Source organism: Falco rusticolus, chromosome Z, assembly GCF_015220075.1.
Source record: "Falco rusticolus isolate bFalRus1 chromosome Z, bFalRus1.pri, whole genome shotgun sequence".
In the NCBI taxonomy this organism is placed as follows: Eukaryota; Metazoa; Chordata; class Aves; order Falconiformes; family Falconidae; genus Falco; species Falco rusticolus.
The window spans coordinates 23190125-23209390 of record NC_051210.1 but is presented as its reverse complement, the minus strand read 5'-3'; the positions used below and the strand labels follow the sequence as shown (position 1 = coordinate 23209390).

Genomic DNA, 19266 nt, shown 5'->3' with positions numbered 1-19266 from the left:
ACAAGTACTTTAATAGGCATTGTTTGATTCTCTGATTCCCTTAATCGTTACAAATTTTGATGGTTTAATGACACAAGGAGCTATTACTGTCTCAGGTGTAGATCATCCTGATAGAATCACTCAGCATTTCCACGTTATGTTTTAAAGGAAGAGGTAAAGCAAGACCAAAGTTACAGCTTTTGAATTAATCACAGAATCATAGAATCACTTAGGCTAGAAAAGACCTCTGAGATCACCAGATCCAACCATTAATCCAGGACTGCCAAGTCCATCACTAAACCATGTCCCTAAACGCAACAACTATAAATTTTTTAAACACCTCCAGAGATGTTGATTCCACTACCCTCCTGGGCAGCCTGTTCCCATGCTTCACTACCCTTCAGAAGAAGAAATTTTTCCTAATACCCAATCTAAACCTCCCCTGGTGCAACTGGAGGCCATTTCCTCTTGTCCTGTCACTTGTTATCTGGGAGAAGAGACCGACCCCCACCTGCCTACAGCCTCCTGTCAGGGAGCTGCAGAGAGCAGTAAGGTCCCGCCTGAGCATCCTCCGGGCTAAACACCCCCAGTTCCCTCAGCCACTCCTCATCAGCCCTGTGCCCCAGCCGCTTCCCCAGCCCCGCTGCCCGTCTCTGGACACGCTCCAGCCCCTCAATGTCCCTCTTGCAGTGAGGGGCCCAGACCTGAACACAGGGTTCGAGGGGCGGCCTCAGCAGTGCCCAGTGCAGGGGGACGGTCACTGCCCTGGTCCTGCTGGCCACACTGCTGGGGACACAGGCCAGGGTGCTGCTGGCCGCCTGGGCCCCCTGGGCACACTGCTGGCTCATGTTCAGCTGGCCACCAACTCAGGCCATCCTTCCAATTTCAACGTGATACATTATATTATTTGTAAAACAAATTATTGATATGTAATGATCTTTAAGTATGGCTTGAAACAAAACCCAACCCCAATTCCCTCACTCACTCTGTTTCCCTGGCTTGCCTACAGGTGTCAGAAAACAACATCAAAGCCTTAATAAAGAGAAGACAGCATCTACTGTTTCACTTCCACCACTAACTGTTCTTACTAGAGTTGAGAAAGATCAAATGGGTTTAACACAACTTTTTCTTAACAAGTCCATATTCAGCCAGTTATAGGCTGTCTCAAACTGATTTAAATCTCATCGTAATTTTAAAGAAAAGAAGTATATTTTATCTTTCCCCATTTTCTGTTACTTCTGTCCTTTGGAAGATCTCAGGGAAAAACCTGCAAAATAGTTCTGAGGATGACTTTAAGAATCTTAGATTCAGACTTTCAAGTACAACTAACTGAAACAAATCCAAGGACTCTGTAACTTCTTTCTTCCCCCTTCCTTCCAAGTTATTTGTTAGCAGTCCTCTTCACAGGAACCATCTCATTATATTTCACGTTTTCAGTGTCAGAAATTAAAAAAAGAGAAAACACCCCGTATGTCTCCTCATCAGCCATCAACAGCTCGCTGGCTCCCTCTCTTGGCTACCTTTTCCCTGATTTTCCTGTTAACTTTTTCGATACTCGGAGATAATTTTTGTCACATTTGAAACTCCTTGCTAGTTTCATTTTCTGCCTTGCATGTTCCAATCACTGTTCTATCAGTCCACAATTAACTTGCAAGCTGACTCAGTTCCATTACACTGAGCAGCAGCAGGAAAAAGACAGGGTTAACAGTCAACCAGCCACAAAATTCTTCATGCTTTATTCATAATCCAACCAGCTAAGCTTTTACTTCACAGTTCTGTCCTGGCCTGGCTACCTCTCACAGTATTACTCCAGGCACGTAGCCCACACCACGACCCCTTCTTCCAGGAAAGCAGGGGTAAGGTTCCTTTGACAGTCAATATTTTCCACTCTGGGGTGTGGGTGTCTCCCTCCCACTTCATACTAGGTATGTGCAAGACTGCCAGTCTGCTGCGGGAAGTTCCAGAATGGAAATGTGTGTTTTATAGATGGCAAAAAAATGTACATTCTACTGAACAGAAATAACTCAGATAGTACACTCTGAACATCTATGTCAAACTGTTAATATAAAATGCATCTTGTGACCTGTGAGAACAGTGTGTCCATTTTTCGCTAAAGCTGTCACCTCTGGAGACAGAACTGTTGCAGGCAAACAAAGGTCCATTTATCAACAGAGAAGCAGAACATGTCAATACAATCTCTGCCATTCTGTGATTTCCTTTGTGCTGTGTACTAGTCTCAAATTTTACTAAAACACAGTATCAATCCAACCTACAGACTCAGCCACACAATAGGAACTACCAGGAGCACGGTTTTTGTTCAGAGGTAGCCTGGCCTTTGTTACTGTTGTGGTCTGAGGGAGTGTGATATAGCCAACCTGCCGGGGCTCCCCATAGTTACATTTTACACATCATCCTCCAAACCAAAGACGCTTTAACTGCTTCGCTTGCTTAATTGCAGCGCATGTTTCACATCCATGGATAACGTGTGCAATAATGTCCATGGTCAAGTCCACCCCTCAATCCCATGCCCATCTGTTGCATCTCTTCCTTGATGGCCTGAAGTGTCATGGGCCCACCGAGCTAGAAATAATTCACCTTTATGTTGCCAGTCCAAATCTACCTGAGCCACTTGAGTCGTGGATGCCTGATCTACCTGCTGGTCATTTAGATGTTCTTCAGTGGCCCAACTCTTTGGTATGTGAGCAGCTGCATGATTTACTTTTACAACCAAGTTCTCCACCCAGGCAGCGGTATCTTGCCACAATGTGGCAGCCCAGATGGGTTTACCTCTGCGCTGCCAACTGCTCTGCTTCCATTGCCGCCACCACCCCCACAGGGCATTTGCCACCATCCATGAGTCAGTACAGAGGTAAAGCGTTGGCCACCTTTCTCATTCAGCGATGTCTAAAGCCAGCTGGATAGCTTTCACCTCTGCAAACTGATTTGACACCCCTTCTCCTTCCGCAGGTTCTGTGACTTGTCATAGGGTCTCCATACGGCCACCTTCCACCTCTGATGATTTCCTACAATATGGCGGGTCCCATCAGCAGACAAGGCATATTGCTTCTCATGTTCCGGCAGTTTATTATACCGTGGGGCTTCTTCAGCACGTGTCGCCTCTTCTTCTGGTGACATCCTGAAATCTTTACCTTCTGGCAGGCATAATCACTTCCCAGATTCCTGGATGACTGGGATTTCCTGTTTGAGCTCGTTGTGTAATTGGCATGATCCACTTACTCCATGTAGCATCAGTTGTGTGATGTGTAGAAGAAACCCTCCCTTGAAACATCCAGCCCAGCACCAGCAAGCCGGGAGCCAGGGGGAGCTGTGCTTCAGTACCAGTCACTTCCAAAGCAGCTCAGAACCCCTTCATAAGCTTCCAGGAACTGTTTTTCAGTTGGAGCAGAGCGGGCCTCGGATCCCTGTATCCCCGACTCCGAAAGCCCCGGGGTTGACCTCGAGTCTGCCCTGGTGCTTTGTGCCAGAGGCTCCAGTAGGGCCGTTCTCCCCGGCTGCGGTGTAGAGCACATCCTTTACATCTTTCCCAATCCAAACTGGCCCAAGAGCTACTGCTTGAACTATCTCCCATTTAATTAGTTCAAAGGCTTGTTGTTGCTCAGGGCCCCATTTCAAATCATTCTTCTTCAGTGTCACATGATAAGGAGGGCTTACAATCAGACTGTGCGTTCTCCAAAAGTCCATAAACCTAAGAAAGTTTGTGTTTCTTTCTTGGTTGGTGGAGACACAGCTTCTATTTGTTTATCGCATCTACTGGGTTCTCACACTATCCATCGTGTCATTTTATTCCCAAAAACTGGATCTCCTGTGTGGGTGCCTTGACCGTGTTTTATGGCAAAACCAGCTTTCAGAAGGACGTGGATTATTTTCTCCCTTTTCTCAAAACTTCTGTTGCTGCATTGCCCCATACGATGATTTCATCAATGTACAGCAGGTGTTCTGGAGCCTCACCCTTCTTCAGTGCAGCCTGAAGCAGTCCATGGCAGGCAGATGGTAGGTTGTGTTTCCACCCCTGGGACAGTCGACTCCAGATACCCTCTCCTGAAGTAATCTACGCCAAGGATGCATGGATCCTCTGGGCCAGTCACAATAGGATGATTTTGCTACTCATTCACAGTCAAGCTTATTTCAGTCTCCAATACAGTTACCTGTTGAGATCCTTGTCACTCCAGAAACACTAACAGGTTATGCCCCCTCATAGGCTGATTTTATTAAGAGTACACTGTGCAACAGTATCTACTAGAGCTTTATGTTCCTGTGGATCTGATGTGCCAGGCCGTTGGATCCACGCAGACCAGTAAATCCAGTTGTCCCTGTCCTCCCCCTGGCTGGAGACAGTGCCCTCCTAATGTCGCTCATAGGATTCTCCACCAGGGCAGCCAGTGGTACGAAGCAGATGTAGTGTGGAGCAGTTCTGCTTACTTACGTCTTATCAGAATGGATTAGAATTCCATTTCGTAGGATTGAGAGTAAAGCTGGGAAAACTATCCTCTGGAAACTGAAGCATCAGCCTTCCTAGAAGACTCCCTATTTGTGATCATTTTTCCTTGTAATTCACACCCCTGTGCCTCCAGGATTGAGGTAGGTTTTCCATCCCACCTCCTCATGTCCCCTCTATGGTCCTGCAGGTAAAACCACAGGGTACCCTGTGGTGTGTATCTTCTATAATCTCCCTCCCAAACTGAAGGGTGTCTACGGTTGATAGCTGAGATGTGGGTCTGTCTAGGTGGAGAGTGGGATATATCCTCATCAACTGGCTGGACCAGCCTCTCCACAGCTGAGATAATGGAGGCAGAGACACTATCTTCATAGTCCTGGAGACAGTGAACCACTTCATTCACCACTGGTGGTGCATTGTCTCTCCATCCCAATACTGCCCGAGTTGGCACATGATGATGGTGCACTCCATACAAACTTCTGCCACATGGGTTGTGGGCATATGACTTTGTCAGGATCTATAGGTGACTGTGCATCATCCTGGTCATAACAAGTCATCTCTTTCATGGCTAATACCCTGAGTTACCGGACACCTTTCTCTATTGCAGTCCACCTGCTTGGGCGACACGTAACATCCTCCTAGAAGGGATGGATACCTTTCCTTAACACTTGACAGGAGTCACCTCCAGAAGCTGAGGACTCACATTCCTTTTCCAATTGCCTTGTCAATGGCCCCTTCTTTAGAAAGTCATCCCAGGTGCTCGTTTTCCCTACCCTCTAGTTCTGAACTATTAGCCCCATTATCCCAGTATTGAAGCCACCAGGTGACATGCTCACCTGGCTGATGGGCATAGTTTTTCCACATATCCTGCAGTTTATCTAGTGACAGGGATCAAGAGGTTACTTTTTGTTCAGCTTCTTCATTCTGATCCTGTGATGGCCCTGCTTCATCCTCCTTTACTAAAAAAGCTGGTTTCCATTTCCATTTCTTCTTCTGTATAGAGGCAACTGATACTGAAATGGGTTGGTCTTTTGCATGGTGTGCCACAGGGGCTGGACTAGCCGCAGGGGCTGGAACAGTTGCTGTTTCTGTCAAGGGGGCTAGAGTAGTTATAGTTAGTCACTTAATTCTCAACCAGGTCCTGGAGGTGAAAACCACATTCAGTATTCCTAGAAATAGGGTCAGGGTGTGCTGGTTCCAGCTGGGGTGCAGTTAAGTTCCTTCTCGGCAGCGGGTGCAGCTGTGCTGTGGCTGTGCTGTGCGAGCAATGCTGACAGCACACGGGTGGGTTTGGCTGTGCCCGGGTGGTGTCTATCCTCAGTCAGGGACTTCTCAGTGTCTCAGGCCCGGCCAGCGAGAGGGCTGGGGGGGCACGGGGAGCTGGGAGGGGACACAGCCGGGACAGCTGGCCTGGGCTGCCCAAAGGGATATTCCACACCATAGGACATCACGCTCAACAGATAAAGCTGGGGGAAGAAGGAGGAAGGGAAGAACGTTTGGCATTATGGCGTTTGTCTTCCCAAGTAACCGATACGTGTGATGGAGCCCGGCTTCCTTGGGGATGGCTGAGCACCTGCCTGCCTAAGGGAAGTGGTGAATGAATTCCCTGTTCTGTTTTGCTTGTGTGCACGGCTTTTGCTTTACCTATTAAATTGTCTTTATCTCAGCCCTTGAGTTTTACATTCCTTTCTGATTCTCCTCCCCATCCCTCTGGGTGAGGAGGAGTGAGCAAGCGGCTGCCTGGGGCTTGGTTACTGGCCGGGGTTAAACCACGACACAGGGCCTGTGCTATCATGCTTCCAACGGACCAAAGATATTCAGAATTTCCAAAAATCCTAAATGCTTCTGTAATTAGCCGTGTGGAGAAGGGGAAGGTGCAGGACCCCACTCATTGGCTGACAGTCCAGGAAAACAAAGCCAAAGGTGCAGATATTGGCATTCCTGGCCAGGGACCATGCAGCACACAGGGGTAACACCACCACCAAGTACACAGATCAGGTTAGTTTTATAACCAGCCAGTCTATCATATCATAAGCCAGTACTATATAGTACAACATTTTGATAACTTTAGCGCAGGTCCCAAGGAGAACAAACGGCACAACAGGGAACACAAACTGCAAGTAAAGTAAATAACACAGCTCTGAGACCATGGGTAGCAACTTTAAGAGAGAGAAACCAGTATTGTGGCCAATTATTATTAAGCCAATACAATTAATACTGACAACAATTTCATTCTAACACACTCTAGTTAGACCTGTCATTATCTCAGCCCTTCGTGTCCCATGTTGGGTACAAAAAGGGACTGTCATGGTTTAACACCAGCTGCTAACTACATACCGTGCAGCTGCTCACTCACTCCCCCTGCCCCCGACCCAGAGGGACGGGGAGGAGAATTGGAAAGGAATGTAAAACTTGAGGGTTGAGGTAAGAACAATTTAATAATTTAAATAAAATAAACCAAACCCAGTAATAATAGTAACATATAATGAAAAGGAGGGAGAAGTGGAGAGGAATGAAATCCAGTCGGAATGGACAAAACAAGTGATGCACGGTACAATTGCTCACCACCAGCTCACCAATGCCCAACCAGTCCCTGAGGAGCAATGCCCAGGCCCTGGCCAACTCCCCCCAGTTTATACACTGAGCATGACATCCCATGGTATGGGATGCCTCTTTGGCTACTTCAGGTCAGCTGTCCCGGCTGTGTCCCCACCCAGCTTCTTGTGCCTGTACAGCCCTCTCACTGGCAAGGCCTAAACACTGAAAAGCTCTTCACTTAGTATAAATATCACCCAGCAATAACTAAAAGCATCAGTGTGTTATCAGCACTGTTCTCACAGCAAGTCCAAAACACAGCACTGCACCAGCTACTAAGAAGAAAATTAACTCTATCGCAGATAAAACCAGGACAGTTACCTAACTTACCCTTAAAAATGACATAAGGGATTTCATTGAGTAACTGCTAATACTATATAAATACTGTTTTGTTCTATTAAATGTAAGAAAACACTGTTGCAGAAAAACTCTCAGAAGAAAGGAGACATTAAATGTGCTGATTATGATTATGTTAATTAACATACAAGGTCACGCATACAAACAGTCACTATGCTAGGATGAATTCCAGGTATGTGCTGTTTATTCTAAAAGATGTATGTGAACATTCACAGAAAAAATACGGTGGATTTGAAAGGCCCTGTATCCACATCTTAACTTTTTCTCCAAATGCCATTTGAAGCCTATACTTTGGACAACACATAATTAGGCACAACACTAGTCTTGTTGATCTCTTTCATTCACCAGCTGAGATACCAAGGGTCTAAACAAAACCTCTGCTGTAGTTTTATACCTCCTAAAACAACACCATTTTTATGGTCATGAATTAACTTCTAGAGACATTTCTCAGTTCAGAGCATCTGGGGTGAATTGTGTTCAAAAATCAAGCAGATATAACCAGAAGGGACCACAACTAAACCCCAAGCTTGAGTTACTTGCTCCATCTTGTGCCAACACTAAAAGTCACAGTCATGTAACAAACCAGAACCATGAGCCGACTGTGCTACAAAGAATTTTTTCTTATTGAGCTGCTTTTCAACCAAGGCAGCTCTTTGGTTGAACAAATTCTAGCATAGAGTGAAACTTGAGGACTGCACACGGTGGAACAATTCATTCAGCTGTATAGGCTGACTTCAAAAAAACATGAAACCTCCACTTAGCTTTTCCAGTTCATTTCATAAGCAGTGCAGGCACCTAGCTTAGGGCTGTATATTTGCCAGAAAAGCCAGGTGCCTGAGCATCTTGTGAGGCTCCTTGCTCCCCATCAAAACGTGCATGACCTGTTGCTTGAACCAATTTCAGACACTAACTACTCTAACCCAGCAAACTAAGGCAAAGAAGGGTTTTTTAATTGTTTTAGAATCCATTCACAATGGCCAGCAAAATGCATGCATGTGGCATCCTCAAACCAGACAAATAATGGGAGACAAAGAGTTAACCACTCACTGCCAAAATTCTTCTTTCATCCAAGTGCCTCCCAAAACAGTCAACCCATCCATTAATTTCAAACTATGGGTTTGAAAGAAAAGCTGTTCCTTAGAAATGTGAGCTAACCAATGTGGTCAAGGAGGATGCTAACTCCTTTGTCTGCCATAAGCAGAAGAACATGCAATCCCACATCAATGAGACAACTTCAAACATTTACTGTAATCCCAGTCATACTGCTAGAACAGCCACCAGTGATTTCTATGTTACAGACCTGGGCTATGGATTTGTTAGAAAGGCCAGGTACCAAAGCATCTTGTGAGGTCCCCTGCTCCCCATTACCCTTGGGAGGAGAATAATATAGTATATTAGTGATGTTATCATCTTCCAGAATTGCCACCAAGAAATCCAGAAGAACACAAGGCAAAAAAATCCGACTTAACAACTACTTTTTTTTCCCCTCCAGGGCCACAGAAGGGAAATTACTGACTTTAAAGAGAAGTTCAATTCTCTGTCAGTAATAACCCAAATAATATGCCATTAGCAACCTCATTAAAAATTAATAACGATAAGAAACAACTCAGGACTTACAAGGCAACTGGTTGGTAACTTTCAAATGGTTCAAAACGATTGACAATTGTATTCTCAAGTGACTCACTGCTCAGTTTTTCCACATTACAATCTACCTGGACATCAAGCTCCCAAGAAAAAGAACACAATTAACACCATGTAACAACAAGCCCGAGATATATACTTAAGTCACTTTTCCCAGATTACTAATGCCAATGAGGAAAGAAAAATGCAATAACCTGTGTAAAATACACCAACTAACTTTATTAACTTAAAGATACTGATAGCTCTAAGATGTTATATTATAAACCTTCACGTGACTTCACGTTTACCTAAGAACTGGAGAGTTAACATTCAAAACCATGAAAAGTTCAGAAAATTCAAGTTTGAGTATACTCCTCCGACTTGTATTAGCTGTAACAAATACAGACTTTGAAATACATAAGCCTTTATTGAATATTGATTCTTGATATGTTTTCTAGACACAATATTTAACAAACAATACTTTTTTCTTCATCCTCGAATAATGCAGGTATCTGGCTTTTCATCTGTATCTGTCCATCTTCCTTCCCCCAGAACCTGCTTCTTTTTTTCATTATGAATCTCTGAGAGGACCTGTGGAGGACAAAGTTAGACTGAAACCCCAGAAGATTCTGTATAACTGTGGAACCACTGACTAAGGCAAGTCCCAAGAGAAACCGAGAAAACAGACTACAATCATGTAAAACACAGCACAGTGCTTCTACTCACTATCTTATTTGGCATACAGTAAGTATTGTGCTCTATCTATATAAAAGCACTCTTTCAGTTACATGGATCACAGACCCTGTGACAGCTTCCTAATGGAGATGGATGAAAGATAAAATTAAGGAACAGAACCTGGGAGCTAAAACTGTTTTCAAGACACACTAAAAAACTAGTGCAAGGACAAAGCCAGTTTTATCAAGGTTCAGGCATTTTGTTGCTGGAATTCCTAGAACAGAGTTGAGTGAAGATTTCAGGTGGTTAAATAAAGCACAGAGTGAATAGTCCGGGTCTCAAGTGAGAATAAAATCTTGTACTGGGGTCTAACAACATTTCCAGTGCTCCATGGGAAGAACAGTGCAGCAATATGAAGAGCCAGACTGAACACAGGAACTAAGCAAAGCCTTGTCCCCATCTTGGTGACATTCTGACATTCTGCAGACTGCTTCTAAACGATGTTCCCTTGTCAGACAGCTGGATTAAGGCCAGATTTAGGACTGTACAGTACTGGGACCAAACTGCTTTTGAAATTTGAAGCCCCAGTACCTGCAAAAGTTGCAGAATAATACTACTTCTCTCGTAAGCCTTCAAAGGCAGTTTCTTATTTCCACCAGATCTGTTACAGAACTGATTTTTTTTAAACCCTTTGCTTGTAGGATATGTGGCTTTATCATTCCCTAGTCTGCTGATATCTGAGCACTCACAGCAGCTTCTGCTTACAACTACTTTGTTCCTGATGCTGCTTCCAACTAGCACAGAATAGCCTGCAGGGACTAGAAAGCATCTGCATGCAGAACATTAACTCAGACTCAAATTAAGTTTTCAGAGATCGTGAGTGAATGTATTTGCATAAGCTCATAAACGATCATCTTATGGGTAAAACCCACGTTTTACCACTATGGCGCTACAGAACTGCATGTACAGCACATAAAACTTTATGTCTGCAACAGCAAAAGAGGATGATAAAATCTTTTACAAACCTGCCTGTGTACGTTTGTACAGTTACAGAGTTTAGTATCATTTTAGAAGCAATTACCAAGTTAAAACAGTCTCCAGGAGATTACTAGCATATATGTGAACCAAACGATAAAAAAGCTCCTTGTTCAGATCTTTTTTGCAAAGTCTATATATTGGGCTTATTTCAGAACAGGAGCAATTTTAACATTACACTCTTAAGTCCGCATTACTATACACATACAGGTGTCTCTGCTCAGCTTTCCTCCAGTTGTCCCAAGACTATCTATGAAAGGAAAACAATTCAACTACAGCAGAGCATAACCAGAAGTCAAAGAAAAAATAGTGACAGGAAGAGCCTGCTCATGTTTTTTTTCCTTGTATGTTTTCTTGAGGCTACTACTGTCACAAACTGCTTTGGTAAGTATAGTCTTTGAGAAAAAAAGGCCTTTTTCTCATGTCAACAGAGTTTTTTGTACGCTGCTTGACAACTCCTGCCAACCCTGGGAAATTATTAATTGCTAAATACAGAGATAGCAGAAAGGAGAAGATTGAGAACCTCATGGCCACGCAGTAGGTATATTCTTTACATGGTTGAAGACCCTGACGTAACACAGTCAGCTGCTCCCTTGTGAACAAGGAATGTTTCACCTCAACATTAACACAGAGCACCTCTGCACACTGAAAGCAGCAAGTGATAGGCTGGCAACAACACAAGGCCAAACAGCAAACAGTTACCCTATTGATGAATTTGGAACTTGGTATCTATCCATTCAGTTCTCACTAAATATCCATGTTAAATACTACACGCTTGCTTCACTTACCTGTTTTATTTACAGGACCTTTCACAAGTTCATCACAATTTACCCCACTCCAGTAGCTTCTTTGCATCGGTCCCCACACCCCGTAACAATGAACAGTGCAGTTCTGAGCTCATAGTTTGCTCATCTTCTATGACATTCAGATCACTACCTCCAATTTATGTATGAATTTTAAAACATATGATGCTTGGACAAAATCTCTGACAATGCTTTGTACGAACCTGATTTGTGGTTTCATATGGAGCTACAGTCTAAAGTATACTGTATACCCTACATACAGCTGCAAGAAGGAAAGTTGGATTAGTCATAGGCAACATCTATATCCACTCCAAAGACTTTGTAGTCATTACCTATTGTTAAAGGAGAAAGTAAAAAAGGAATAGCAAAAGATTGTTTTAGGGGAAAATTAACTGTTATACTACATTTCAAAAACAAAAATCACAGACACTTTTGTAATTTCATAGTTCTGTTTCATATACATTCTCTCCTGAAGACCCATCAAGTCAAACTCAACAGGACTAATTCTGTGCTGCTATACTACAATCAGTTAAAAGTCTGGCCCACATTCAGGCAACAAAGAATAAAATATCTCATGTTTTACATAAGGTTCATATGTTTTAAATAACTAAAGGATTATTTTTATTCCAAAACTCTCCAGTTATAAGGCCACTCTCTACCCATTTATTTAAGAAGATTCCAAGGCAATCAGTTTGGCCACTTAACATTTCTCAGGGATACTTATTTTACTTATAGAAAACTGCAAGAAAAAAAATCAAAAATCCCATAAACGGATCTAGTTCAACCAAGTTCATAAATTAATTTACATGAACTATTTTGCTACCTGGCTTACAGCAGTAATATTTTCACAGTTTCTTCCACAGCTATAAAACCCAGCTTATGATACACCAAAAATTGTTAGCTGGATGTCAGCCTGAATTACTAACTTGCTATGACGCGGCATATGTATTTCAAGTCTTATATACTCCAAATAACAACAGCACAACAGCCAACTTGGCTGGTCACAGACAACCCACATTGATTTTGTTCCTTCCATTCAATTGGTCCCTTTGTGCTTCAACAGGTGTCTCTTTAAATGGTGAGCTCAGAAGTTCAAGCACATTAGCAAAAGCAACCACCTAAAAAAAAAGTTCAGTGGTAATGGCTGTGGTGTGTAGTAACAGAGAGCCTAGAAGCATAAATTCCTTCCTTTAAAAACACACTTAATTGATACATACTTTTCTTGAAAATATTTTTTTTTCTTTTCTAATAGCATGTGGCCACTAGATGCAGAAACACTTGCCAAGATGTACTCAGCAAGAAAGCTGAGAATGCCCCACTACTGCAGCCCATTGAAAAGGGAACTATCAGCAAAGGTTTTAAGTTCCCAGAGCTACATACCACTCAAATCACTCAGATAACAGATCAAATCCAACAAGTTCCTTTCAACTGACTCTGTGAAGGGCTAGCGAAGTATACAGTCTTTCACCATGTCCTTTTGATGGGCTGTATAAGCTCGATACAAAATCAGTAGGTTTATGGGTTTTAAACACCTTACTCTACTTTTACCAGAAATTTTCTGTAATTGACCTCAGCGTAAAAAAAAAAACATCTGGGTACACAGAAGAAAATACCTTCAAACAGACTCTACAAACAGAATTTTATTCCATTACTGTTAATATAACAATTCTTTCTCAGAATTAAAGAGTAGCTTTCTCAGAATTAAACAGTAGCTTCATCTCTTTACTTCAAAACCCTAGAAATTACTTAACAATGCTTAAAATTTAAAATCAGAAAACTAGCACATTTGTAACTTAATAATGAAATTAATTTTTTTCTTCACCCATTAAATCCACAGCTCATAGCTTCCTTTTTTTAAGCAGAAGTATTTCCTGAAGATTCAACCTTATTTAGACCTTGCAGTGTCAGAACAGAATAATCTGGAAACCCATTTAGTGACTTCTGCAGTAAAGATGAAATCCATTATGTGCTAAATGGAACATCGGTACAATCCACATATAATAAAGCTACAAGGCAATTAAGTTTCTAAAGAAGACATTAATCTTGCCGGCCACCTGTAAAAACCCAGCATGTTCTCACTTTCCTTGCTGACATCAACCAAAGCCACATATACTGACATTAAAAAAAAAAGAAGGTAGCAGGTGTCCTCCCCCAATGCATCAACCATCTGAAGCTGAATATATTTTTAACTGTAACATCAGATTCTGAAGTTTTTCAAAGCAAACAGAATAAAAAGCAAAAAAACCCTGTAATTAGTGTTTTTTCAGTTAACAGCTTTTTGTTAACAACACAATCCAGCTACAGCTGTGAAAACACAGTTCTGTTGTAAACAGTGTTTAAGGCCTTTTGCTCTCAGCAAGGCTGACCCCGCTCATCTCAAGCGACCAGCATCCAGCCTTCATCATGGACTGCTTTGCGTTTTTTGTTGTTGAACGGTTACCTCTCGTTGTAGTATCAGAAGAATGCCAAGCACTTGCAAGATGTTAAAATCACTGAATAACTAGTATTAATCCCAAAAGAACAGAAAGCCATTTCAGTATAAACCAACAAGTTAAAACTCTTGTGTTTTCTTAGGACATTTGTCTAGCTAGATGTTGCAAAATTTCAATATGCACACATCAAACACAATGCTCAGAGACACAGGCTGAGCACTTCATACCCCATCATTCAGCTTCTTCTGGATTAAAACACACACTTAGTTATGCTTTATCATTTTGATATCATCCTAACTATTTAGAGCCAGAAAACTAACCAGGACCTCAGGCGAGAGCCTGAAAATTAATAAGTATCTCAGGTCATGTTCCTCCCCTCCATCTGTGCCTTCCCTGCTGTTACTTGAAGAGGTTTACTGTTTGATACAGAACAAAGCATTTCCACAGCAGAGGTACAATGTTACTTCATTAGGAATGCCAATGGCTCTTTTCCCCATGCAATATGAACTAAATAAACATGTATAGAAAATGCCTGCCTTTGCTGCAAGAATAAAGACCTTCTCTTCCGTAACAGCTCAGGAGCTGGAAAGAATCAACAAACTGCTGCCTGTGCTACAAAAACTACTGACATCCCTGCAAGCAGAAGAGAAGGGATACTCACTTGGAAAGATATGACAACTTATGCTGAGTAACAGTTGCAAAACTGCAAATTTCCACCACACTGCACTGAAAGTAAGTTCTGAAAAAACAGTTCAAACTATTAAAAGGCTATAGATCAGTTCTAGTGCACAATGAAGCAGCTGGTTTTACAGCGCTGGCTTCTCTGGTTTTAGCTCTTTATATAGATGCCCAGCCATCTATTGCAAGGTTTAACCTGCTCTAAAAGGCACAGTAACACGCAGAAGTCAGCCCACCATCTCCACTGGCGCTACAGGGAAGGAAACAAAGAAATTGTTGCCCCCAAGGATAAGCAAAGGAAAGTTCAAGGAAGCAGGGCAAGAGGGAACAGGAAAACTAAGCAACTTGCCTGTATGAAAAAAAGAAAAAGCAGAAGCAAGACAATCAGTAAGCACAGAATGGCAAGATTAAGTTCAGCATAAAAGCAGGTGTAACTTTGTCTTTATTTTAATCCATTACATTAAAAAATATGGAATTACCTAAACGCTAAGTCTGTAAACCACAGAAAAACTCTAGTTGCTATACTTTTAACAGGGATGCTGTGTGTCCATGGCTGTCTGTAAGACTATGGTGGCAGATACCACCAATACATCCAAAAACCACTGAACCAGTCTGCTCCTGCACAAGCCATCACCATAAAATGGATCATGAGGGAAACTGAGACACTACACAAAGGAAGGATCACATTCCATTTACAAGACTGATTACCCAGGCTAGCTAACAACGTTGAGAAAACCGACTCCCTCTCATGTCAAAGATCATTTGTTAAACATTAATTCACTACTTCCTTATAAATATGGAAATTTAAGGGAAGACAGTAATTTATAACACTATGTTCTCTGATCAGGATCATACCAGTTATGCCTTGAAGGCACAGGTCCCTTCTGAAGCAAGGCATCAGCATCCTTCAACAATGGACACACCACCACCTGAAGGACTTTCAGTCACTGTCCTCTGGGCTTTATTTCTACTTACGGCTGAAATCCAATGTCCCTCCTCAGACATGCCCTGGAGTTTTCAACAGTGTAGCTCAAGCAAAGTTCAGAAACGCCCATTATGAAATACACACATGAAAAATTGGCAACAAAACTGAGGCAACGTAGAAAAGTCATCAGAAATGAAGGGCTTGTGTCATGGTAGAATCTCTCAGCTGTCCATGTGCTATAAAGCACTAGAACATTAACATTCCCTCAGTAATGTCTTTGAATTATAAACATACAGAAGTTTATTGAGTGTACGTTGCAGAAAAGCATCACAGCACAGACCAGCAAGCACGAACTGAGGAGGCAGCACATGCTTTAAAGTGAACATCCTAAGTTTTCAGACATCAAAATAATTTCCATGAAGACAGTAAGCAAATGGAGAGAGAAGCAATCTTGGCACACTGGTTGGAAAGCATACATTTTCAAAGTTTACATTTCAGAACCACAACTGTCAAAATAATCATTAGGCCAGGGAGAAAAAGAGTGTTGGGGGAGCTGTTTAGATAAGAAATATCATGACCCTTACATTTTATTTTTAAAGTGACTGCCAGCTGTTACAGATTTTCAACAACTTTCTGGCTCCAAAGAGATGACAGTGGGGATTGACGTTTACTTAACCTTTCTGCAGGGTCATATTCTTAGGTTTCAGGTTATATAAGACAGAAATTCCCTCACTCTTGACTCAGCTCTCTAGAGGCGATCACTAACTGCACAGGTTTCATTTTGAAAATACAAGTTCCCAGCATCTCTGGCAAATCTCGCCTTTAGCAGCTCAGTGGTTTTTAAGTTACGGTGTGAGAGCAGAGGACTAGCTCCAGAAGCACCCTTCAAACAAAATCCAGTCCTGACCAAAACACACTGCCGGTGCTTCCAGATACATGCACATTTCATCACTGCTCGCTCCAGGTAACCGCAAATGTACAAGCCCGCCGCTTCCCCCCACCCCCACCCCCGAAACCCATCAGCCAGGGTCACAACCCCCAAACCAACCGGGGACTAGCAGCAGAGTCTAAACGGGACTGTGCAACAAGGATATTGATAAAACCGTATTAAAAAAAGTAGAATCAGACGAACTGGGAGATCAGCACGATTTTTCTCTTAGATTACCTGTGACCAGGTTTGTTTAGGTGCCACCCCCCCCAGCGCCTCATGTGGTCACACCCAGGCGGGTCAGAGGCGTCACCTTCCCGACCCGTTGGGGTGGAGGCACTCCCGTTCACCCCCGCCCCGCTCCCGCAAAGCTGCCTGCGGCGGCCAGAGCCCGGCTCGCAAAGCCCCGGCCCGGGGAGCGGGGGGTCCCGGGGAGCCGGGGGGGGGGGGGGGGGGGGGCGGGGAGCGGGGGCGCCCTGGGCTGGCCGGCCGCCGCGCCCCGTGAGGGACCGGCCGCGGAAGGAGCGGGCGGCAGCGGGCAGTGGAGGCGGGCGGCCCCCCGGCACAAGGCGGCGGCGCGGAGGGTCCGGCCTGTGGCGGCTGCGCTCTGCGAACTACGCCAACTCGCCCAGAAGTTGAGACGCCGCTTCACGGGCGGCCGGGGAGCTGGGGGGAAAGGACGGCAGAGCTCCGTACCACGGCGCAAGGAGCCACCTCCCCCTGTCGCTACCTGCTGATGAAGCCATCCCCATCGCCGTCGCAGGTCTGGAAGAGGCGCCTCATCCTCTCCTCCTCGCCCGTGCTCGAGGTATCGCTGCTGCTACTCCCGGCGCTGCTCGCCTCCGCTACGGCGGCTGCCGCCATCATGCGCCCAGCTCCGGAGGAGGAGGAGGAGGAGGCGAGGCTGCCTCAGGCGCCCGGGATTCCCGGTCCCGCCGCGCCTGCAAAGTGCGAGCGGCAGCACAATGCCGGGGCGGGGGCGGGAAGCCCCGCCGCGCGCGGCCCCGTCGAGCCCAGGCGCGGCCCCGCGGGGGCCGGAGCGCCCTGGCCCGGAGCGCTGCAGGCCCGGGCCGGCCGGGGGCCGCGCTGCCACCGCCGGGCGCCCGGGCTCGGGGCGGGGGGAGGAGGCGGCAGAGGCTCCCGCTCCCTCCCTGCGCACGCCATCACCCTGCGCCCCCCTCGGCCCATCTCCCCGCCGGCTCTCCCGCTGCCGGGAAGCACAGCGGCGCCGGAGCGAGCGGCCCGGCCGGGTGGGCGCTGGCTACCCCCCGGTCACGGTGCGCACCCCGCCAGCGGCCGCCGAGTGCTGGGCAAAGCCTCGCTCGGTCTGGCGGCCCGGGGGTCACCTGCTGCCCCTTCCGCGGTGCTGCGGCCGGTTGGACCCGGGCTGTCCGGTGGAAACCAAGCGGGGGCAAACTTCAACAAACCCAGTGTTTTCTGTAGCTTTCTGCTTACGCTTAGGCGGTTTGACGGGGTGCTGGGCCGGTGACAGCGTTCTGGGGCACAGCACCAGCTCCTCTTGACACATCCAGTTCCTTTCCACTGATCAAACTTTACCTGAAAACTACATCATTGTTTTTTCTGCTCCAACAATTCATCACCAGATAGTGCTCTGATTTTGTTCATGGCTTATACTTCTCCCTGGCTTCTCTGTCTCCTTGGCATTTGGAGTAAAGGTGTTTTCTTTGCAGTCTACATGTTGCCAGATGAAAAAACGTTTTCATCTTGCATGTATAGAACAGCTTCATTTCCTTTAGTATTTTTGGCACCCTTTTCAACACCTACTTAAGTTTTAATCAGTCCTTTTTTTCTTACTCGTGAAAAGAACTGATACACCAATGGCAGCAATGGCAGTATCTTTTATGTCTGCTGGAAATAACGTATTTTGAAACAGCCTAGAACAGCTTTTTCCTGTTTCACAGTAGCATGTTTCTTACTCCCATCATCCTGAGATTAATTAGGTCAGCTAAGTTTCTTCCTAACCTACTTCTGTTTATGAAAAAAATACCTTGTTATTAAGGGCATGCATTTCTCTCATAGTATCAGATATTATCCTTCTCCTATGACTTCAGTCTTTGAAGACACCTGGTACTTCCCACATAACAACTTGGTCTTCCTTGTTGTTGACAGTGGCTCATGGATATGTAAAGTCAGCAAAGTTATCACACTTCTCTTGTTGCACAGTCCCTTTCAAGTATAATAACTGATGGGAATAGTTCTGTTAATATGTATTGTATCTTGATGAAGTAAGTCATTACAAAGTAGCCTCTGTAGTGTTTTTTTTTTATTAACTAAAACTACTTGCAGGTACAAGCATGCATACACTCATATTCTGTCAGTCTCTGCAGTTTTCCAAATCGGGTTGCTCACACTGGTTCTTGCTGGATGACCAGAGCACTGGGTTATGGAGCCAATGCACTTCCATACCCTTTCAAGACAATGACAGCAGAGAATAATGCAAAGTACCCTTTCAGACTGTAGTGTGTAAGCTTGGAAGATTTACATCATGTCCCATCTTTTGACCTACAAAGATCTTACTCTTAGTCTTAGCACGTGCTGCTTCTCAGTCCTGTATAGGATGTTGCTTGTGTGTGAGACTTAAGTTTACTGCAGCTGTTTGTTTACATTGAGTGTTGGATGAGCTGGGCAGCCACAAGACCATTTTCTTCAGCCAGATGCCATAGACACCCATACACAAGAACTCTTGCACACATTCTGCAAATATATCACATGTTTCTTCTCATTAAGTATATTCTTAACACACAGAGCCCTAGAACAGCATT

The 19266-nt window shown here is 44.5% G+C and overlaps 1 protein-coding gene across 3 annotated transcripts in view; it reads right to left on the bottom strand.

The window, feature by feature from the left end:
- The window catches only part of MCC (MCC regulator of WNT signaling pathway), a 229532-nt gene extending 211993 nt beyond the window's left edge, over positions 1-17539 (bottom strand). Inside the window, exon 1 of one of the 3 annotated variants that reach the window (XM_037374454.1) lies at positions 17214-17539. In XM_037374454.1, coding sequence (XP_037230351.1) covers positions 17214-17350 — 137 coding nt within the window. In that variant the 5' untranslated portion in view covers positions 17351-17539. The remainder of the gene's footprint in view (positions 1-17213) is intronic. The other 2 variants (XM_037374455.1, XM_037374456.1) reach the window with 2 other exon arrangements.
- Positions 17540-19266: the final 1727 nt, after the last annotated feature.